General features: G+C 41.4%; 2 protein-coding genes across 9 annotated transcripts in view; one reads left to right on the forward strand and one right to left on the reverse strand.

Moving 5' to 3' along the window:
• The window catches only part of MBTD1 (mbt domain containing 1), a 35,301-nt gene extending 23,996 nt beyond the window's left edge, over positions 1–11,305 (reverse strand). The window contains exons 1-7 of one of the 7 annotated variants that reach the window (XM_027691884.1): positions 11,191–11,305; positions 9,810–9,858; positions 9,278–9,466; positions 3,585–3,786; positions 2,287–2,426; positions 1,095–1,209; positions 921–1,006 (exon numbers count right to left, since the gene is read on the reverse strand). In XM_027691884.1, the coding sequence (XP_027547685.1) occupies positions 921–1,006; positions 1,095–1,209; positions 2,287–2,426; positions 3,585–3,738 (495 nt within the window). In that variant the 5' untranslated portion in view covers positions 3,739–3,786; positions 9,278–9,466; positions 9,810–9,858; positions 11,191–11,305. Of the gene's footprint in view, positions 1–920; positions 1,007–1,094; positions 1,210–2,286; positions 2,427–3,584; positions 3,787–9,277; positions 10,971–11,190 lie in introns of those variants that run through there. The other 6 variants (XM_027691883.1, XM_027691885.1, XM_027691887.1 and 3 more) reach the window with 6 other exon arrangements.
• A 589-nt stretch (positions 11,306–11,894) lies between these two features.
• On the forward strand, positions 11,895–22,505 carry UTP18 (UTP18, small subunit processome component). Of its 2 annotated transcripts, XR_003535609.1 has the most exons (15): positions 11,931–12,242; positions 12,343–12,470; positions 12,586–12,681; positions 13,354–13,433; positions 13,668–13,753; positions 14,390–14,515; positions 15,368–15,542; positions 15,880–15,980; positions 16,746–16,836; positions 17,149–17,272; positions 18,166–18,340; positions 19,112–19,254; positions 19,859–19,918; positions 20,552–20,676; positions 21,212–22,505. XR_003535609.1 is itself a non-coding variant. In XM_027691744.1 (14 exons), the coding sequence occupies exons 1-13, from the start codon at positions 11,931–11,933 to the stop codon at positions 19,881–19,883; spliced, it is 1,662 nt and encodes a 553-aa protein (XP_027547545.1). In that variant the 5' UTR covers positions 11,895–11,930; the 3' UTR covers positions 19,884–19,918; positions 20,552–20,697. The 2 variants fall into 2 exon arrangements, 1 of the variants encoding a protein (XP_027547545.1); XM_027691744.1 differs by lacking the exon at positions 21,212–22,505 and having other exon boundaries at positions 11,895–12,242; positions 20,552–20,697.
• Positions 22,506–22,741: the final 236 nt, after the last annotated feature.

Raw genomic sequence — 22,741 nt, forward strand, 5'->3', positions numbered from 1 at the left:
ATGAATTCCAGAGCTGGATAGAAAATATGTCTCTCTCCTCTCTCATGGACAACTTCTATGAAACAAAATGTTTGTTTTGATTGCAGCTTTCATCATATAATTTTGAGCAAAACAAAAATTTTGTAAGCTGGAACACTTCGACTTCCCAAATAAAAAAAAAAAAAAATATGCTGAGAAAACATTTTCTGTCAGAAAGTTTTTACTTAAGAGACAGAAAGTACTGACAATACTTTAAACAAGGGCTAATTACTGGAATTCAACAAACACATTAAAGACAGATGGTGCTAAATATTTTCCTCATCCCCTAATTTCCTCAGTCATTACAGAACGTATTTTTGTTTGGAATTGTTGGAACTCTAATACAAAGAAAACCAACCTTTTTAATTTCAGATTTCTAAAAAGCCTTAATTTTCTTGTATTTCTACATTATCTGGAAGCACAAGTGACAGGGAGAATCTGACTAAAAACTAAGAAAAAAAAAAAATCCCAAATCTAAATATGTAACCAAAAGATCAGTCCACACAATGGAGCAGGCCTGACTTAATCTAAAAAGCCTTTTGTAACTTTTTCTAGTATAGCATGACTTGGTTGGTTTGTTACTCTGCAGTACATTGGATGTCTTTGTGCCTTGAACGTGAGAAAAATAACTCCACAAGTGTTTAAGAGCCCTCCTTTTACTTTTTGTTTATGAGAGTATATATGATTAAAGTAATAATAGGGTTCAGAACGGTTTTAAAGGGCGGATAAAAATATATCTATCTAGAAAACAGTCACACTAATACAGTTTATAATACAGGTTTCTAAGATCACAAAACATATTTGGATGTGAACGTTTTGCAAAGATGAATCCAAGGATTCCCATGGACTCACCCTCTCATGCAACACACACACAAGGAAAGCACATATTGAGAAATACTTACGTGTTTAAAGCAGGTAACAGGAGCTGCTGTAAAGCTATTGCTATTGATGTAGTTACCCCAGCTGAAACCTTCCACGGGGACAGCTGCTAAGAGAAAGTTATTTTATTTAGGAAGCTGCTAATGAGTCACAAATCTTTTATTATTTTTGCCTCAGCTCTGTTTATTTGCTGTTACCTGCTTTCGTCTTTGCCTGGTTTTGTAGAGTTGCCTGGTACTGAGCATATGCTGCTAATTTAGCCACCAAGGGCTGTTTTTGTAGAACTTTAGCCTTCTTTGTTGGAGGTTTACCCTAAAACAACAAAAAAAAGCTAAGTAAATATCGTCTTTCTAAACTCCCATCAGGAAATTTCCACAGGTCTGTAGCACATCTCTGGTAGATTTAACTAAAAATCAGAACACCACAGAATAGAAGTTGACTAAGTACCACAAAACTACACGTAATATAAAATAGATTTAAAAACCAGTGGCAAAGAATGTCCAAAAGATGACTTTTGTACTAGTATTCCAACTTGAACAGCTTTATAGGTTCATTGTTGTTTACCTGAAAAAAAGATATCTTTTAAAAGCAGGTCAAAAGGAAGAACTTTTAATGTAATTTATACCAATGTTATTTCTTGGCATTTGTTGCAATGAATTTGAGATAGGATACAATGATACTTCTTGACATTTCTGTATCTTTTCTTGAATGTTACAAATATGCCTTGATGGTTATTTGATTAATATTTTAAGTGAACAGACAAGAGATTTTGCAGATCTATATAGTTAAGAAATCCCTTAAAACTGAAGCATAATGCTAAAAAAAAATCCCTTTATGCTCTCTAAAGCAAGAAAGTATTTTCACAGAATCACAGAATATGCTGAGTTGGAAGGGACCCATAAGGATCATGGAGTCCAACTCCTGGCCCTGCACAGGACCATCCCCAAGAGTCACACCATGTGCCCCAGACTATTGTCTAAACACCTCTTGAACTCTGTCAGGCTTGGTGCTGTGACGACTTCTCTGGGGAGCCTGTTCCATTTTGGGTATGAGATGCATGGAATTCCAAATCACTACACAGGCAGACTGAAGTTTTCTTCTGAACTTTCTCTTGCAGAAGAGCTACTCCAGGAGAAATGAATTAAAGAGTGACTATTCTCTATGATTTTTTAATTAATTTTGATAAGGACAATTTTCACCAAACAACACCGCTGAACAAAGTGATTTGCTCATTACCCACACAGTTGAAGCTTAAAACTGCGGCTTTAACTTTTGTGGAAATTTTCATCATTTAGGAAACTTATCTTCAAACATGCAGCAAGCTCTACAAACACACACATTTCACAAGCACAGACTACAGTAAGGATGTAAAGAAAACGGGGTCTGTACCGCTACCTGAAGCCTGGCCAGAATGCTGGCCTTCTTGGAGTTGGAGGAGTAGCTTCTGGAGCAGGACACGCTGCAGAAGCGCTTTGTTTTAGAGTAAAAAGCGTCACGGACACCAACCATCCCACACATCTCACATGTGGCTGATCAGGAGAGAAAAACACCAGTGTTAGGAGTGTAACTAAAACCTCAGTAAAAATTCAGAGCAAAGGCAACAGAATGAAGGTCCTGGTGGTGACACAACTCAACAGTTTCAGAGGGTTTGGCCCCGAAAGGAATTGCATAGAAAAAGAATTTAAAACTTTAGCCACCACCACTCGTGTCAGTGAAACAAGAGGAACCTCAGGTTCACTGGTGAAATGGTGCCTCCCTTCTGCTCCCTATTAATTTTACCCCTGGTAGAAGTGACTGGTCCAGCTAAATCAGCTAACGCAGCTTTCTGTGTTTTTGTGGTTCTCAAGGAAACATCTGCTTTGAATCTGGGCCTGTCAAGCCTCATTTCCTCTAAATATTTAATATGTCCAACATGAAATAAAACCAGATCTCTTTTCTGATTCACAAATTAGTATATTCAAAGTACCCCAGCCCACCAATGTTCCCTTCTGGCTGGAATCACAGGCTTTAGAGGTGGACAGCTGTGGTCCACCAAGTTGTTCCATGATGAGTAAGACTGAGACCAACTCATGCCAGTGAGACAACACCAAAATTCTACTAATCTAGAGAGCTCTACTAATCAGTGATGATTTTGGATAAAATATTTTTCCCCAGTAATAAAAGAAACCTCTCCTTTTAAATTTATTTTCCCAGTATACTTTAGCTCACAGCTAGTGGGGAGGGAACAGGTATACACTGACAGGCTTTATACAGTAGCAATAATGAAGTTTTCCTACTATAGGAAGAAATATATTTAATATATTGTATATACAACATAAAGGGCAGAGAGAAGGCATGCCCTGGCATAGAGAGAACACACTGACTTTCCTCAAAGCTCAAAGAATAAAAATACTACACATGAGAACATACACATGCATGTGCAGATATACACAACACACATTTGATGGGAGGTCAGATGTTCCCATACTACTTCTTTCCAGTCAACAGGATTCAAAACCTATCTTATTTCAATCTAGCAAAACCCAAACAATTCCTCCCCTCCCAAAACTAACAAACCCCAGCCCTTTCAGCTGTTTTAGTCTCTTTTCAGTTGGGACCAATATTTGGGACTGGACCCTCACAACTCACATTAGAGTCTAAAAAAACATCACTATGTAACTCTTTGTACTCATGCAACACTTACTTACCCATGCCAGATTTGCCATCTGGATAAGTATAAACTTGCCCATTGTTCTTGATAATTGGGAGACTGGATGGCAAAGGAGCAACCTCCTCCTCACTCTCATCTGAACTGGAGCTGCTGCTGGTGTCCTCACTACAACTATCATAACCGTCAAACATCCCGAACGAGTCTCGGCGTTTCCTCTCCACTCGTGAAGTATGTTCTGTCTAGAAATTAAAAACAACCAAACAACAAAACCACCACAGAATAGCAGGACATTCTCAATGCAACCATTTCAAAGTCAAGCTTAAAGTGTTTCAAAGGTCAGTCTTTAAAAGCAGATGTTCAAGGAACTGCTCAATCAGTACAGACATGAGCCATGTACTGCCAATTAAATGAGCACTATTATAATCTAAACTGGCCAATTTCTGGTATTGTGATATACAGGAAGAAAAATCTATCTCCCAATCCACTCAGAATACACAGTAGCCATCCATACATTTCTCTTCCTTAGTATCTTCAGAGTTCATTAAACCTGATGTGCTGAATACTGACAAGCCACACGGATCTTATATGCAAATGAGCACATTCCAGATGGCTACAGCCAATCCCACTAAAACTCATTCATTTGAGAAGGCTGGGCAGAGAAAAGGCAGTTCAACCAAGAGGGCACTTATATCACAGGAACAGGAATGAGGGGATCTCTGCTCTCATTGGCTTGGGGGGTTATCCATAAATCACTGTGTCTCCCGTGTGGAACAGGAACACCTCTGCACCTCACAGGGATGTTCTGGGGATTAATACATTAACGATTATGAAGAGCTCAGTTACTATGGCAATGGGGTCTGTACAAATGCTGAAAGATAGAAAGGTGACTAATTTGCCACTGTCATACACAAAAAACTTGTTACATAATAGTTTTTTCTATAACCAAAAAACCTAAAGTCAGATAAAAACATAAGTTCTTGATGAATGCATGACAGTTAAGCAATTTCCAAAGACACTAAAGAAGAATTAGATTAATTGGTATATTTTTTCTGAGGCACATCCAACACATGCATTTTGATAGTGACGATTTTCACTTTATTAATATCTTACACAGTTCTGCTGAAACAAGGCTACTGTTACATGAGCTCCCCTTATTAAGCTGAGAAAAATATTTTTAAAATTTCAAAGTATTTCCATAATCCTTAATAGTATCTACTAAGTTTGAAAGGTAATAACAGATAAAGAGAAAACAAAGAAAAATTCTACAATAGAAGCACAAGTTAGGAGAATGAAGTACAGCCAAGAAAACAAGGAAAATTAAGAAAGCCATTGCCTCTTTCTCTTCTAAGAGTTAATTTTATTTAAAAGTCAATGTAGACAGAAAAATAATATGTGATTGGGCTTTTCCTTCTTAAATTGCATTTGGGTTCATAGCTTTAAGATTTCATCACAGTAATTCCCCAAATCCCTTTCCTAGAGAGTATATGCTGAACATCTTTATTGTTGGATCTCCTCTGAGCCTTTTTCTGCCATGCTATCCCTTTATTATAATACTCTCTATTCTCCTTTGCAATCTGAATAAATCCTATTATGGAAGGATTTCCTAATAGTTAAAAGGGAAAACTGATTTCCACACTGACCCAATGTTAGCATTCCATTATGAAAAAAAAATTTCCCCCCAAAACCCAGTTATGCAATAAGGCAAACACATTTAACACACTTAAATAGCTCTGAAACAAAACAACAAAAAAGGTCAGTGTGATGTTAGTTACGCACATATTCCTCAATTTGATATTAAAACCAATCAAAACCTAGGGTAGGGCATAACCTGACAACTCCCTGGGGGCACTGGCCATGGTACCCTGGGCATTATTAGAGGAAACACTGAGTCATGGCAGGCAAAGCCCAGCCCTGACCTGCACTGGCAGCAGTGTCACCTGTCCCATCTCCCCTGTGCCACCAGCCACCAACAAGCACCACCAGTGACTTGTTTGTGAGTGCACGTGTGTGCAGCTCAAGACAGGAGTTGAGCACAACGTTGCCATGGATACAGGATCCTGTGAACACTGCCAGGAATTTTCAGATCAGAAGATGAAAACTAGTCCTCTTCCTCGAGGTTTCATGAACTCCTGAATATCTCTCAATATCTAAGTTCCCCTGACCACAGCCTCTGCTAATAAAATGTAATTCCACATGAACCATTCACAACAGCACTACCAGAACATCAGGATGCCTAGAAGGTTTTATGGATCGATGCTAGTGGTGCTTCAGAGCACAGTGAAGGATCTCCTCCTTCATTCCCTCATCCTCCCCAAATCAGCTGATCTGATTTCACCAGGAGATTAGGGCCTCATCCCACACACCAAGGTAATTCTATGGCTTCAGCCCTTTATTGGAGGCTGCAGTACAAGGCAGTCTCAGGGACATCCCTTTCCCATTCCAGACTGGAGAACTCTGCACCCACAGGGCAGTGGCTTTGCTAGCAGAGGTCTGAAACACTCTCTCAGCTCAGAGGGAATTAAAGTGCAGCCCATTCCCAGTCCCTCCAACTCCCAATGCTACAGTAGAGACCCTCTACAGCCAGCTCTGCTCCCACTGCAAGGGAAGGGGGAAGAAGGGTTGGGAAGCTGGGGGTGAGGTGAGGGACCAGAAACAGGCTGAAGGCAGGGCCAAGGTGACAATCACAGACACCACAACTGCACTTGGCTCTTTTTGTTCTTCTTTTGCACCACATCCATTTAGAACCTCGATGTTACTGCTAAGCCCTTTTGCCAAAAAAATCCACAGATGAGAAGGAAAACATTTTCTCTGTCTAAATGGAAAGTTGGGCCCTGTACTAAGAAAATCATTCTTCAGCATTATACAAGTTCCTAAGTAGCAATCATCAAGATTTCAGTTTACACTACACTGCCAAAACAAGTCGCACATCACCTTCCCATTTTCCTAATATTTGGCCAAATTGTTCCAATTCAAAATTTTTGTAACTCAGATTTGCAATTCAAAAAGGCAGCTTTGCTTACTGTTTAAAAATAATACTGTACTCTATTATAAAACATTTCTATCTAAGTTTTTGCCAAAGAATGACCATGTGTGCCAGATAATTTATGTAGGACATTCTTAATGATAATTTATAGTTATTGTCTGGATTGCAATTCTGGAGAAACCACTCAAAATGTGTTTCATGAGACTCAGAAAAGGTAGAGTTTGCAAGAAAAAAAAATACCAATTACTTTGTGCACAAAAGTAGGTGGAAGTTAGGGAAGATGATATGCAAATACCTATGCTGGAATTTTCCTAGAGAAGATCAAAACATTTCTATTTTGATAATAAACACCACTAAGGTTCTTTTTAACCCATGTTAAAACACAGCATTTGTAGAAATAAGTGAAAAACATGTGGAAGCTTCTATAACCCTTCCTGCAGAACTTGGATGGACCCTGCAAAAGAATAGGAACTCTGACACCTGAAACTGAGAAGAGATGGGGTATCAACTGAATTCAAAAGTCAAAACCACATCCTTAAAAGAAAGAACAATTTATGCCTCAAACAGAATTATAACCAAGATAAAGCAGCTGCTTTGGTACAGCAGCAGCCTGCAATTCCTCCTGAGTTCTTGTTGACTGGTTCCATCTTTCTCTTTTGAACACTAAGTATAAAATTTGCCCATTCCTGATTTTGTAGGGCCTCAATCTCTACCACCGACAGCTCCTGGAGTGCTGGTGGTCTCTAAATACCCTGTGGTGGTGAACCTCATCAGATCCCAGGAACTTGGAACCATCTATCTCATGTACACATTCTCTGCTCCTTTGCTGTCACTCCTATCTTCAAAAAGGGCAAAAGGAGGACGCAGGAAATGACAGACCAAGGGGCCTCATCTCAGTCCCTGGGAAGGTGAAGGAACAAGCAATGCTGGAAGTCATTTCTAGGCACATGAAGGACAAGTAATTCTAAGTTCTTGTGTGCCTGAAGCAGCACCTCACCGTGGCAGCTGCAAAACACAGGCAAGCAAACAAAAACCATCCAAAATCAATGACAAACCAGTTTCTTACTCTTCAAAACTGGACTTAGGACTAAAAATCAGGTTGAGGAGGTTTCTTTTCCTCAAAACAGAATCGGATCAGTGTTGTTCACCTTCGAACAAATGTGGGAACATATTCCTGCCTATCCACAGGAACTGCTTGGAGCAGGAGCCTGGCTTGCTATAAAACAGAACCTTGTGGCGGGTTAATGCCAAAAGAGGAGTAGCTGGAGAGACTCCACCACTAAATAGAGTCGAGCTGTACATTAAGTAGAAGCAACACACAAAGAAAAGAACGAGCCAAACTTTGAAGCACCCTGGCTAAGGCTGATTTTCCTAATAAGATTACTGGTTCCTCAACAGGGAAGGGTTTCAGTCAGAGCAACATCAAACCTGGGGTGAGCAGGACTATTTGCTCGGGGGGTTTCTTGCATTCTTTTCTTTATTGAAGGGAGGGGTGGAGAAAGGAGCTCTTAAGAACTGCTTTCTTATTCTGCCCAACTTCCCATTTTCCTGTTCTTCCTCTCCTCCCTGTGAATACTTGGCAACAGAGTATTTTTAAGAAATACTCTTAATTAACCATTACATAAGGCAAATGGTATGATAAAAGAATATAGTTAAGGAAACCGGTTTCCCTGAAAGCAGGAAGGCAACTCTAAACAAAAATGAAAATAACTAGTTTTTCACTCTCTTAACACATAATTTATATATATACACACACATTAAATTTGATCAGCACATTATAGCATATGTTCTTTGAGCACAATAACTACTCTTACAGCATAAAAAACTGGTCACAAAGGGTAAACAATGCACGGCCAAAACACAAAACTATTTAAGGTTAATTAGACATCAAACACTTACTCAGGAAATGGCTTTAGTGACTTGATGAAGATAATTTGCTCAATTATTGGTAACATTTATGAGAAAGCATTTTGAGGGTGAAAACTTGCAACAAAAATACCCAGTTATTATGTAACCAAACCTCTTGCCCCCAGGTAAGTGTACCTGGCCACAGGATAATCCCAAACAGTCACAGAAAGGTTTCAAACCACTCCAAATGGTTGCTGTTACTATTGAATCAAGCTGGGGCACGAATTCAGAATGGCAGCAATTTGGACCTTTAAGTACAAGAGTTGTAGCTTAAGGAAGGCCCACCAGCACCTAAGCAGAGGGATCACTTCCTATATTCAGCTCCAACCCCCCAAAACATGACAGAATTATGGACAGATGGTATCTGAGGCCAAGGTCAACACTGAGGTCACCACAACCTTCAAGCCAAGGGGCTGTGATAAGACAGATTCACTTTAATCACATATCCTTAACAGATCCAAGTGTATTTCCAAGCTAGTCTTAAAATTGATGCACAGCTTTTGTTTTCAAAAGTCTATTATGTTTTATGCTACAAGCTCAGTTTTGGATGTTGGCATTAAAGAAACAAGACGATGGAACTAATTTATTACAACTCTTCTGAATGTAAGCTGGCCAAAATAATTAACAGTAGAATCCCAGTTTGTCCCTGTGGAACTGAAGCCTAATTGTGCCTCAGAACATGACAAAAAATAGAAAATTCAAACATGGTACCAATTTAAAGAAAACACACTTTCAGCTTTCATTTAAAACAAACAAACAAAAACCCCCAAAGCTAAACATCTTGGGATTCCTGGAAATCAGAACCAACCAAACTTACTTTTTTTATATAAGCAACTCACCTCTATCTGGAAATGTGCCTTCCACTCTTATTATAAGTAAAATCTCTGCTGGAAAATTACAGAAATGTTTTTTCCTGTCTCTTCATTTGCTATGTATGACAGCATTTTGTCTGAAGCCAGTTTCTGCTGTTTGCCAATGGTTTTGTCCATAGCCTCTTCCCCAGGGGGTTTCACACAAGAGGGGAGACTCTTTCATAAAAAAATATATCAAATTAGCAGGGAATTTTGGAGGGGGGTGTGATGATTAATATGTGAAATATCTGAGTTTCGAGAAAACTGAAAATTTGTTACAAACTCCATTATGTTTCTACAAAGCCCTTACAGGAATATCTGGAAGAGGCAAATACTTCACTTTAAACACTGTGTTACCATTAAAAAACAGAACAACAAACAAAACAACAAATTTAAATGTAAACCCTCCCAAAAAACACCACCAACCCAAAACTTAAAGTCTTCAACATCTGAACTCATTCCACGTGCTCAGAGCCAGATTGAGCAAATGATCCCCCATGCCCAGAGTGTACCCACTTACCTGGGAAATGCAGGAATGCAGAAGTGGTTTTGCAGAAGGTACCAAAAGCCTTGCAAAATTAAATCAAATTTTAGAAGGTGAGAGAAACAAAATCCAATGAGAGGGAGCTTCTCTGCATGTTTTCACTGCTACCAGAGGCACCTCACTCTTTGGGGAACAACGAAGAGAATTCTGACTTCCAGCCTAAAATCCTTCTGCATGTTGCACAAGCCCACACGCCTTCTCAAGAACAACTCCTAAACTACTCCTGTGGCATAAAAAGTAACTTCCACATAGGAGAGAATATACCTCTGCATGGTTCCCTACAGCCTGCATTACACACTTCCTCAAAACTATCCCTAAACAGAAGCAATGAGTAAAGGCTAATCTATCAAGTTCTATTGCCTTTCTAAAGGCAATAAAAGGAATATATTGTTTTAGTTCCCACTTAATGTTCCAGATTAGACTCTCTCACAGCCTTCTTATTCCATTCCTTACAAGTCAAAATCAAACTGTTAAATATAATAAATAAGTAAATGAATGTTCTCAAACTTGTAAAATAATTTTAATATAAAATACAGGAGCTTGCCCTGCAGCTTTTAGTTTTAACTGGGGTTAGATGTGAAAAATCAAAAGGGTTGCCACCCACATTTTAATAGGTATTTTAAAATAAATTACTTTTGCACGCACAGGAGTTTTTACCACAATCAGCGTACACTTTGTGGCAGGACTTTTAAGTTTTAAAGCCACACTGGGGCAGAAATTGAGAAATTTCTAAATTTTAAACATTTAAAACATTTCCAACAACAGCCTGAAAGTGAAACTGGTTTCACGGGTTTAGTGCTGCTCACAAAGAGAACAAAAGTCACAATATCAGCGGTCATAAAAATCGCAGGGACTGGGGAAGTGGCTACAAAGAATCCAAAACTTCTGAAGCGCTGATATTAAAGAAAAGTGCACAGCATTTAAAACGAGCCTAAGAAAACTAAACTCTGAATTAAGCTGGGAGTACACGAGGAAGTTGTGGAGCAGGAGAGGATCGAGGGCTAGAACTTTTCTCCGCGGCAGGAGGAGGGAGAGGGGAGGAAAGGACAAAACCCGGCCACAACAAAGGGGTCCCGCCGAGCCGCCCCCACGTGCCCCGGTCGGACCCGGACCCTGCCCCCCGGGACCCTCCGCCGGGGGCTCCCGGCCCCGAGCAGCGCCCCGGGGAGCTCCGGGGCGGGCACACACCCCCAGCCCCGGGGGCCGCCCCCGAACAGCCTGGAGGAGCCCCCGGCTCCCTCCCACGCCCCGCGGGGCCGCCCTCTCAGCACGAACAGCGGAGATCTCTCCCCCCCCTCAGGCCGCTCCCCCTCTCGGGCGCGGGGGGTCCCGCGGGGGCCGCTCCTCCCGCACTCACCAGCAGCTCCTTTGTGCTTTCCATCAGGCCCTCATGGGCAGGAGCCGCCCGCTGGCTGTGCCCGCTGCCCCCGTGGGGGCTGTGCCGCTGGGGCGGCCCGCGGCGGGGGCCGTGCCCGGCGGGGCAGGGCGGGGCGGGGGCGGCCCGGGCGGTTCGGCCGCTCCGAGAGCCGCGGACCGACCGGGACCGACGGCGGCCGCCGGGACATCAACAACACGAGCGCGCGGCTGCGCAGGCGCGGACACGCCCCCCACGGGCTCGGGCAGCGCGGGGCGGACCCAGGGCCGTGCCCCCCCCCGCCTCCCTGCGGGCTGAACCATTCGCAACATGGGGGGGGGCTACGCGCCACGGCTGGGGTGAGGCGGTAAGAGCGGCCGCCCCCGCTGGTGGGTAGCAAGGCGAGCGAGGAGATGGCTTGGCGAGGTCAGTGAGGGCTCGCTGAGGAGCGTGTGCTGGGTGGGGCTGAGCGTTGGGGAACTCCCTTTCCCCCGCGGGGGCGCAATGGAGCGGCCCGGCCGCGGCCGCGTCACGTGGAGCGCGGGGTGGGCGGGGGGGGTGGGGGAGAATGGAAGGCAAAGAAAGGAGGTCACGTGATGGCGGCTGGCGAGGGAAGGGGCGGTGCTTGAATCACGTGGGGAGGGGCGGGGCGGCGGGCCACCCTATCGCGGGTGAGGGGTGGGGCCATGCGAGGGACACACGTGACAGAGGCGCACGTGTTCCGGTTCCGGGTCCGGGCAGCGATGAGGGGCCCGGCGGCGGGGACGGAGCGGAGAGCCACGAAAATGAAGAAACCGTCCAAAATAAAGGCGGTGAAAAAAGCGAGGGAAGCGTCTCAAGCGGGAAAAGCGCCGAAAATGGCGAAAACGAAGACTCCGAAGCGGGCAGCAGCCGTGGCGAATCAGGCAGCGGCGGAGGCGGCGTGGCGCGCCCGGCACCTGAGGGATGTGAGCCACGCGTCGGGCGCCGAGCGGGAGCTGGAGGAGCTGGTGTTCGGTGACAGCCTCAAAGTGGAGGAGGACGAGCTGCTGCAGCGCCTGGGCGGGCCCCCGAGGGTACGGCCCTGCCCTGCCCCAACCCGCGGGGCGTCCGTACCTCCTCCCTCCCCTCCTGCCCCCCGCCCGTGCTCACTTGGCCCCGTTTGTTTGTTTTCAGGTTGCTGCCACAGAGGGGAAAAGTCTCCAAGCAGACTCCAGCGATTCCGAGGTAGAAAATGAAGCGAAAGGCGACTTGTTGCCCAGAAAGCCGGCCTGGGTGGATGAGGATGATGAAGCCGAGGAAAAGTGAGTCCGGGTTTGCAGGTGGGAGCTACGTATCAAACCTGTAAACTTAACTTGACTGTAAGTGACTGTGGTTTGAATGATCTTTGTGTTCTCTGTGTGTTTCCCCCCTCTCTAGTGTTGACATGACCCATAAATACAGGAAGGATTTAATGAAAAGCGATGCTGAGAAGACACTTACTAAGAAAAAATTAAAAAGAAGACTTGAGGAACAGTGAGTTTCGTTACTGTTTTTGTGGCTGACTTTATTGAGGTGACATCATTGATCTCCTGAATGCAGATAAATATCTCCCAAGGCGGGTGTCAGAGGATGGTGCCAGACTCTTGTCCGTGGGGCTCAGTGACAGGACAAGGAGCAATGGCCATAAACCAAAACACAAGAAGTTCCACCTCAGCATGAGGAAGAACTTGTTTCCATGGAGGGTGGCAGAGCCCTGGAACAGCTGCCTAGGGAGGGTGTGGAGTCTCCTACACTGGAGACATTCCAAACCCATCTGAACACATTCCTGTGTCACCTGCTCCAGGTGACCCTGCCCTGGCAGGGGGTTGGACTGGATGATGTCCAGAGGTCCCTTGCAATCTGAGCTATTCTGGGATTATATGAGATAAAATACATTTATGTGACATTTATGTAAATGTGCATTAGCATTGCCTGGACTAATTTCTTTAATACTTGTTTTATTGGAACTGCACAAATTAATTTGTCTTCTTGGGAGTTACACCAGAAACTGTGAAATCTTAAAAAATCTAAAAAACTTGCATAGTGTTCTAAGCATGACTATTCCTGTAAAATTGTGATGGTGTATCTTCTAAGTGCTTAACTCATAGAGGGAAATTACTTTCTCACGGAAGTTATTTTTTTCTCTCTTCCCCCTTCTCTTTCAAGGTTTCAGCAAGCCATGGGAGGAGTTCCTGCCTGGGCTAATTTAGAAAACAGGAAGAAATCCAAAAGGACTTCAAGTGATAGTAAATAATTCTATTCCTATTCTAATAAGTGCTTCTGTGATTCTTTGTTCAACTTCTTAAAAAATAATTATTTCTGATGTTTTCTTAGTTTGAGTAGTGTGATAATATGGTGGATAAGTCACCTTTATTCCTTCCTTCACTGTACTTTGATTTAATTTGTTTTTGTAAGGAACTTGTAGGTTTTGATGTGGATATTTGTGCAATGACTGTTTCCATGTGCTTTGGTTTCATGAGGTGAGAGTGATGAAGATGATGATCTTCTACGCAGGACTGGCAATTTCATAACGAGCTCAGAGTCCCTGCCAAGAGGAATTTTGAAGGTAAAGATAAGCCTTATCTTTCCACTTCAGTTTGACCCACACTTTGATTGTTTTTGCTGTGTAAAATCAGTGATTATGTGAATTTCTTGTTTCTGTAACTAGAAGCTCTAAAGGGTAAGCGTTGGACAAATTGAATATTTCACATGAAAGCATGAAGCAATAAATTGAGGTGTATTTTTTGAAATAAGGATTTTTATGTACTCTGAAGTAGCATCTCGTAGTAGCATTTTAATTTAGGATTTAATTTTAATTTAGGATTTGAATTTAATAGGGAGGTTGGAATTCTCCCACAGCTTTAAGGTACTGGCATGGTCTTTGAGAAGTGACAGCCTTAAGCGAGTGTTTCTTCTACTGTCTCTTCTACAGCTGTTTCAGATGGGTCAGAATGCAGCTAGATTTACTCAGAGGGATAATTTCAAAGGCAGTAGAAAGGCTGGTGGGTTCAGCCTGTGTTTGCATCACTGCATTGAAGCAACTCCCTGAACTGGCTCCTTGTGCTCTGCTTATGTCAGGCTTCCTAAAAGTTCATCATAGGGGCTGAGGTCTTGCTCTTGTAGCATAAAGTGTAATTAAATTGCTTTTTCATCAGCATTAAGTGTTTGGATTTTTTTTTAGCCCGTTTGATCTGTGTTTTAGATGAGCACCTGCCTGCCTGCAAACCAGGAACGCTTTGCCAATGGAAAACTGGTGACGGTGCAGTTCCATCCCTCAGCCCAGGTGGTCATGACTGCGGGACATGACCGGTCTGTGTCGCTCTTCCAGGTGAAGAATTCCAGCCTATTCTGTGCAAATGGGCACTAATACAGAACCCTTTTTTTTTTTTTTTATAACCTGGACTGACAGACTTTGTTTTCCCTCTTCCTGTGCACACAGAGTTGTAATGTCTGTGGTTAAGATGGAAATTCTTTGGTTAAAGGTGCCTTGGAAGACGTTTCCATCTGTGACTGCATATCAAGCATGTACAGAGTACAGGCAAACTTAGTTGTATTAGAGTTTTTGGTTGAAGATTTGTTTTTAAAAACATTTGGGTTTAAGGTTTGCAGTGATTTGGACTGATGAGGTTTTCTGTTCATAAGCCTGTGATGTGGGGAGCAGTCCACTTTCATTTAAAACTCTAATATCGCTGTGAAATCATGTTGGGAATGGAGAGGCTGGACTGCAGCAGGAAGAGGTTCATCCTGGGACACTGCCCTGCTCCTCTGAAAACTAAGATCATAACTCCCTTTAGGAAGTTTCAGCATGGCCCAGTATCAGTGGAATGGTCAGGCACAAGTGGAATTTGATAGTCCCAGAAGGCTGCAGGAAAAAAAAAAGAACAATTCAAAGCAAATGTTTCCATTTAGAAAAAGCACAATAGTAGTGATGATTTGAACAAAGCATGGGCAAGACAGGGAAGGGCATGTGGTGTGAAGTGTATCCAGGAAGGCTGGGAATGCCTGTTATATAGAGTGAGGAGCCAAGAGCTGGGTTATTTGTGGAAGAGAGGAAGAGTTTAATGCTTCAGGGTGGTTTACCTCTTACTTGTACTGGGTACTTGATATGTTTTTTTCTATTTAAAAGTATTTGGTATGTTCCTCAATATGATAACCTGGCTTGTTATTTTCTTTTTTGAAGGTGGATGGTATAAGGAATCCAAAAATACAGAGCATCTATTTAGAGAGTTTTCCAATTTATAAGGCTCGTTTCAGTGTTGATGGAGAACAAGTTATAGCCACTGGTACTCACCACAGCATGTTCTTTGTGTATGACATGATGGCTGGAAATATTATTCCTATACCCAAAGTCCGAGGTAGGTTTTTCCATGCTGTAAGTGTCTGGCTGTAGTTGAATCTGTCCCAAATAGAGATGGCACATGAATTTGCTTTAAAAGGAAGTGCAGTGAATTGTTGGAGGTTATATTTTTAACTTGTCTTCAGGGAACAAGTCCCTTTAGTTTTAGTTTTTCTGGGGTATTAAACATTAATTGTCACACATAAGCGAGGTTGAGTTTAGCTTTGCTGTGACAGTGAATTACAGCAGTGAAAAGCTGAAGTGGAGTCAGGTCTTACTCATATTCATCACACCTCTGAATGTTGAGGCAAAAGAATAAATTATGCCTATTTCAAGTTTTGAATTTCTTTTTAAAGGTGTGGAGGAAAGATTTCTCAGAAACTTTGAGCTCTCTCCAGATGGATCATTTATGCTGCTAATTGGAACCTCAGGTTACCTTCACTTGCTGTCGATGAAGGTAATTTCTCCTCATGGTTCGTGTAGCTTCACTTTCTTGGTACCTTTTCCCTTTTGAATCTGCTTATATTCCATCTGCAAAGCAATCTAGCTTTCAGTTGAAACAAAGGCATGACACATACTGTGACAGCCTTCAAAAATGTGTTGCTGACTCAACTCACTGCAGCTTTAGAGAATTATTTTGGGGTGTCTTGAGAATTCATTCTGCTCTGCAGCTCTTTGGGGGTGCTGGGCGTCAGGGCAGAGTTGGGAAAAAGTCGTGTGGCAGTGTTGAACTTCAGCTTTGTGCTGGCAAAAGGAATGGCCTCAGCATGGAAACAGGCATGCATGGAACCAGGCATCACCCTCTCTGGGGGTGGGAGAAATATAGGACTGCTTTTTTGAGAGTCGTGCTAGTGCATGTTGCTGTGCTGTGCTCATGAATCATGCCAGATACTGTGATTCATAATGCACAGTGAGTTTTTGCAGTTGAATTTTAAAATGCCATATGATGGCAGCTGGTTTTGTTTTAAACTCTTACAAGGGTAGAGTTTAAAGAAGAAAGTTCAGTTCTGTTGTATAACTCAGACCCTTCAGTGAGGGAGCAAATGAGTGTTTGTTGGAGCAGCTGTTGTTGGACTCAGGAGCTTGTGCTCTGGTCTGCAGGCACTGAAAATGTTGATGCTGTTCTTTGAATGTCAGGGTAGCTAAATAAAGATTTTTGTGGGACAGGAAACAACTTTCCTACAGATTTTTGGTAGAATCACTACTGTTCTTCATCCTACAGACAAAGGAACTGATCAGCACTATGAAGGTAAATGGAAGGTGCACTGCATCTGCTTTTACTCCAGACAGCAGTAAAATATACAGCTATTCAAGTGAGTATTCCAACAGCACTAATACTAATTCCCTTTAAATTGCATAAGTTTTAAGTCACTTAGTGTTTTGCAAAGATAGTTAAAAAACTTTGTCAATATCTGTCCTAAAAATACAACCAAAAGATAAATAATGAAAGAATAGAGTTAACTATTTTAGTATGCCTTTAGTTTTGTTTTTTTAAAAAATTGGTAATGTTGATACATTTGATATTTTAAATGAGCTATTAGTTGTCATCTAATGAAATGTATTTTAACAAAATAGACAGTGTTGTGTATAAATGGTTTCTGTAATCTACTTGTTTCTGCAACCAGAGGAAGGTGAAGTTTTCATTTGGGATGTGAGAAGCAGGAAGTGTCTACACAAATTTGAAGATGAAGGTTCTTTGGAAGGACAATGCATTGCTGTTTCAAAGAACAACCAGTATGTGGCATGTGGGTAAGTGACTGACTGGGGTTTGACAGGTTCTTCTGATCTCATTTTGAAGCTCTTCAGTGAACTTATTGGTGGCTGGTGAGTGTAAGAACATGGTTCTGACAAACTTAGAGTAGATATGAGTAGATGAATATTGCTTGGTTTATGATGATAATTTAATTTTTTCTGTATAAATATAAAATACCATAGTACACCTCACACCAGCGTCACTACTATTGTTTTACTGTTACCATATATGGGCTCAGCAGTTTATTTTGAAATCACAAATTCTGTAATATGGATGTTGATTCAGGGTCTTCCCCCTTTTCTAGTTCTCTTTCCTGTCCTCTGAATTTGGCTCCTGCAAGGATGGCACATTAGCCTTTGAAAAGCTGCCTCAGCTCAAAGCCACAAGCTGAAAGTGTTCCTCTAAGTGTATTTAATGAGGTGCAACTTCAGCCAGTGTATTGATTCTTTTAAATGAAACTAGCAAATAAATACTGAAGAACAGTACATATTTTCTTTGCCCACTGTGGAAAAGGATTTAAAAGTGAACTTATTCTACAGGTATAAAAAACCCCACAATTGAAAGCTTGAAATTATTTCAGAATGTTTTGTTACCAAGCTCTCATTGCTTTGAATTCTGGTAAGAGATGAGCTCATCAAGGCTCTCCACAGTTAAGTGGGTCTCTTCATATACAAGTAGAAAAACCTCCTCAAACTAACAAAACTCTAAAGCCCTCCACTAAATACTGTTATAAACTCCAAAGGAAGATCAGGCTCCAAACAAAACACTATTACAAACTCCAGGAAAGAATTGTAAATTACATTTTCAGGTGAATGGTGGCTAGAGATAACAAGGTAATATGTACTGAAATGTCACTTTTTCATATTATCTTTGTTGTTTCATTCTTTAGTTCATCTTCAGGGGTTGTAAATTTATATACCACTGATGCCTGTCTCAAGGAAAACCGTCCTAAGCCAGTTAAGGCCATAATGAACCTTGTTACTTCTGCCACCTGTGTGACCTTCAACCCCACCACGGAAATTTTGGCAGTGGCTTCCCGTGATGCTGATGAGGCTGTGAAATTGGTATGTTCAGCTTCTTTTATTGCAAGCTTTTTTTTATCTTGATAAAAATACTGCTGGTGACATAATAAAACTGATATTAAGTGGATATGGTACTGCAAAATGTGCTGGATCAACCAGGTCAGGACAGGTACAAGATACTGAAGATTTATAAGGATACAAGTTTATTTTCTTTAGTGAAGTTGTTCTGAAAATAACATCTTACGGTCTAGTTTACCTTTTCCATTTTTAAAATGCCCTTTAAAATGCCAGGAACTGTTCAAAGCCAGGCTGGATGGGGCCTCAGCAGTCTGGTCAAGTGGAAGGTGTCCCTGCCCAGTTGGAACCAGATGAACTAAAAGGTTCCTTCCAACCCAAACCATTCTGTGATTCTATTTCAGTGCTGTAAATACAACTCAGCAAAAAATGTGAATTTTTAGCAGCTGGTAACTGTAACCATCTCACTGTGGGGTTTTTTTTTTCCTAGCTCATTCAAAATTTTGCCAGCCATGTCAGAATTCTGGCCAACAGTGGAACTATTGAATTAATCTGAGGGTTTGGAGGCCTGTTTTTATTGCTTCCATGTAATTGCTTAAAAAGAAAAGAATGGCAATAACTGCCTTCATAGTGTGTTCCCTGCTTCTTTTCTCCTGTAGAATTCTATATAGAGTCATGTAGAGTAGGAATATAACTAAACATTTGAGCTTAACATTGACCTTCAATTTTAAATTTGTACTTCAGTTTTATTTTTGGTGGCTTTTTCCTAATTGTAGCTTCTGACCTATTTCTCAATAGGTGCACATTCCTTCATATACTGTGTTCTCAAACTTCCCAGTGTTCAGAAGAAAACAGATTTATCTTGCTCAGTCTATGGACTTTTCTCCCAGAAGTGGCTATTTCTCTGTAGCAAATAACAAAGGCAAAGCCTTGTTATTTAGGTAGGTACTGAGTTAGGCTCATTAATCCCAGGTAACATGTTTATATTCTGTAATATGGGGTAGATGACAGGTGAGTGATAAGGTTTAACTTTGTGATCTGAATTCAGCTGATGAGTTCATGGAGTGTGGAGCTTGTTTTCCCTTCTGGAGAATGAGCCTTGTTTGTTGTCTGATTATAAAATACACATTGTTGCAGATGGCCCTGTCAAAGCTGTCATTGGCTATTTTTTCCCCCTGCTGGTGTGGTCAGGAGCAGTGATAACTCTAAGCAGGAATATTTCTTTTTTTAAACTCACAACTTTGTGATACTTGAAAAACTTTTTAGGATGAGATTTTGACAGGGAGAACTTACAGAAAGACTCCTAAATAACTCTAAAAATGGAAATAAATCTTGTGATTTGTCCTTTACTTTCACTTGAACTGCATATTATAAAGGCACTTCAAGTAACTTTAGCATGTGAATGGTTGCTACCTTTAACTACACCTGTGTTTCAGGCTGTCTAAGAATACTCGGTGACACTCTTGAAGAGTTGTTTCTTTGTCTTGTTCACTCAACAGATTACTGAGAAGTTTTAAATCTGTCTCAATGTTTTGTTTTCTTTAGGCTGAAACATTATTCATCTTTCTGAAAGAAGATACAGGAGAAAATGGACCAGTAACTGAGGTGAACTATTGACAACAGTGACTTGAAGAACTTTATTTTCATTTTGCTACCTCCACCTCTTTATAGATGGCAGGAAGAAATTCGTAACACTGTGTGATCTGAAACTGGTCTGGATCACTCATGTAGAAGGATGGGCTGGAGTAGGGCTTGCCTTGTCAATCCCAGCTTTTCTAATAATACTCTTAGAGCAAGTTAGTTCAACTAAAATCTGCTATCAACAGGACTGAGCAGAAGTTAATTGACAGTGTGATTATATTTAAATCAATCTCAGCAGTGTTGTAAAACTGGCAGATGCTTGGCTTGATCCTGTTATGGAGTCGTGTAAGTGAGCCCACAGGAGTCTGCATCACTTCAAATTCAGATTACAAACATCACTGAAGTTTGAAGCCCAAGTTTGTGTGCAGATACGATTTTATTGAACACTTAAACGTCTTCTTGGGAAACTAGAAAGACCTGTAGCCTTGGCAGTAATACAGTAGTTCTGTTTGACAAGAAATGTGTTGATGAGGGGAAGCTGAACTTGTTCAGACAGGAAGCAGGTCTGACTGCTGCATGTTAAGCTTGCACAGAATCTTGTGATGGCTCAGTGTTTGGAAGATACTAACAAAATTCTCTGTGCTGGTCTTTCCCCAGGTGTTGTAACCTGCAGATACGAGTATGCTGACAAAATCAAACAAGTCTTATTTATATGGAAGTTACAAAATGCTAATAGAACATCTGTATTTTTGAATGTTGTTTTTTTTTAATAAATATACCTGGTAAGTTCCCAGGCAACTTGTTTCAACTTTTTCCAATGCTTTGTGTTATGCTCACAATGAAGATTTTATTGCTTGGCACCCAAGCTGGTGATTTGCAGAAATGCTTATGTGTCTTTAGTTATTATGGGCATGTGAAATATTCCAATGCTGAAGGAGAAAGCAGTAGTTTTGTGTAAACTGGCCTTTGCTTTGTGCTTTTACGATGAGCTTCTCCATCAGCCTGGTTCATTTGAGGCTGGGTTGGAAACAACCTTTTGCTACCTGGAAGAGCACATTCACCTCAACCCTGTTGATGCAGGAGTTGAAATTCAGCCCAACTTCCTGGGCCAGCCATAGCTCAAAGATGGCCTAAACCAAGAGGTGAAGAAAACTCAGCCCATGTTGTGGTTCCTGCCTCCTGTGTCCCAAAAACAACTGCATGTGACATGGTTTTAATTCTTAAAGAAGACCCCAATCATTTTTTCCTGTGAAAGCAAAGAATCCCAAGTATCACTTGATTTTTTAAAAATAATTTGTGAAATTCTGATGCCATCAGGGTCACCCAGCAGGGCCTGTGCTGGAGCTGCTGCTGCTGGTTCTTCATCTGCTGCCAAATCCTGCACCTCTGATCACTCTCTTGCTGAAGTGGCCACTTCTTTCTTCTTAAATATGTGAATAAAAAGTTGACTAGGAATCTGCTATAATGCAAACTCTGCTTTGAGAATAAATTGTGACCAATGTGTCTGTCCACTTCCCAGGAGGGAGCTTTTTGGGCAGTAACAGCAAGAGCCAAGGTGCCTCAGTAACCAGCAGTGAAGTCATTAAGCCTTCAGTGAAAGTGGCATCGCAGAAAATTCACTCTGAGCATGAGAAAAATTAAATTCTAGAACCATGTCAAAAATTTTAAATACATGAGCCTATTGTTAAATTCTTGTCATGCTGTTTTAAAAAGCAAAATAGTGTGTTTTCTGATGCAACGGATTTTTGAAATAGCTTTGCAAATGATTATAAGATGAGAACTTGAATTCACAAATTGTGGGAAAAGCAGAATATGCTGTGGAGGTGTTAAATTGAATACAGTGTTTAATTGTATTGCAGTGCTAAACCTAAACTAAAACCCCTGGGATGGAAGAGTAAAATCAGAAGCACATTTTATTAAGTTGCTTGCTATAGGATTCTTCTGTTACAAACAAATCTGTCTAAAATCTAGCTGGGTCTGAGACTGTTGAGTTTCAGAAATCCAGATGCTGGAAGTGGTTTCTGACTTCACTAGAGGGCAGCCCAGCATTGCTGTTGGGAGATTTGGCTGTTGGATGTTACTGAACAATTTGTCCCATGACAGCTCTGCTGATGGGAGAGGGTTTGGTTGTGGTTAGTAACATAATGCCCATTTTCTCATTATCTCTGTATTTTACCAGGTTTAAGTAGCGTGACTTCATCCACAAAATTATTAAATCATTTTAAATAAAAGATTTCTGATAAGGTAAATTTTGGAATATGTAACCTGTTACCAGATCTCACTGAAGAAGCTGTGAAGGGTTTTAATGCCATTTCATCTACTTGTCCTGAGACTGTTCCATTCCTTGCACAGTATGTGGTTCTCTAATTTACCCATTAAAAAAAAAAAAGCCCTAATCCAGTGGCTCAAAGCCCTTTAGGAAGTCCTTGGCAGATTTGGGATTACAATTTGGGAATTACTGGTTTCTGGATCTCTTTAGTTTACCTCAACACAATCAATTCTGCTGTTTTTCCTTGCCCATCCTGCTGACTCCTGGTTGTATGAGGTCCAGATTGGATGGGACAAAGGGAGTAAGTGGAAAAGGTGTCATAAAACTGAGGTGCTGTGTGCTCTTGAAATAGGGGCAGGGAGAAAGAAGAGATTAAATATTTATTTTTTGCAAATTCTGTCATGTAAATTGCAGATTTTAAGCTCTGCTGAGTTACTGCAGTACAGGAACGTTTAAGCTTTGTGTTAAGGACCTTAATTCTTGATGCTGCCTTTTCGTCTTCTGGAAAACAAAACTTATTGCCCCATCCAGTATAACGTAGGGAAGACTTTTGCTCTGAGAAATAGAGGAAACCTCAA

The sequence above is a fragment of the Neopelma chrysocephalum genome, unplaced genomic scaffold, assembly GCF_003984885.1.
Source record: "Neopelma chrysocephalum unplaced genomic scaffold, ASM398488v2 Primary Assembly neopelma1_84, whole genome shotgun sequence".
In the NCBI taxonomy this organism is placed as follows: domain Eukaryota; kingdom Metazoa; phylum Chordata; class Aves; order Passeriformes; family Pipridae; genus Neopelma; species Neopelma chrysocephalum.

Bases quoted from the DNA above. Each gene is read 5' to 3' on its own strand.
- UTP18 (XM_027691744.1), top strand. From the start codon at position 11,931: ATGAGGGGCCCGGCGGCGGGGACGGAGCGGAGAGCCACGAAAATGAAG. The intron at 12,471-12,585 runs GTGAGTCCGGGT...CCCCCTCTCTAG, and splicing joins GATGATGAAGCCGAGGAAAA to TGTTGACATGACCCATAAAT. The intron at 17,273-18,165 runs GTAAGTGACTGA...TTCATTCTTTAG, and splicing joins AACCAGTATGTGGCATGTGG to TTCATCTTCAGGGGTTGTAA.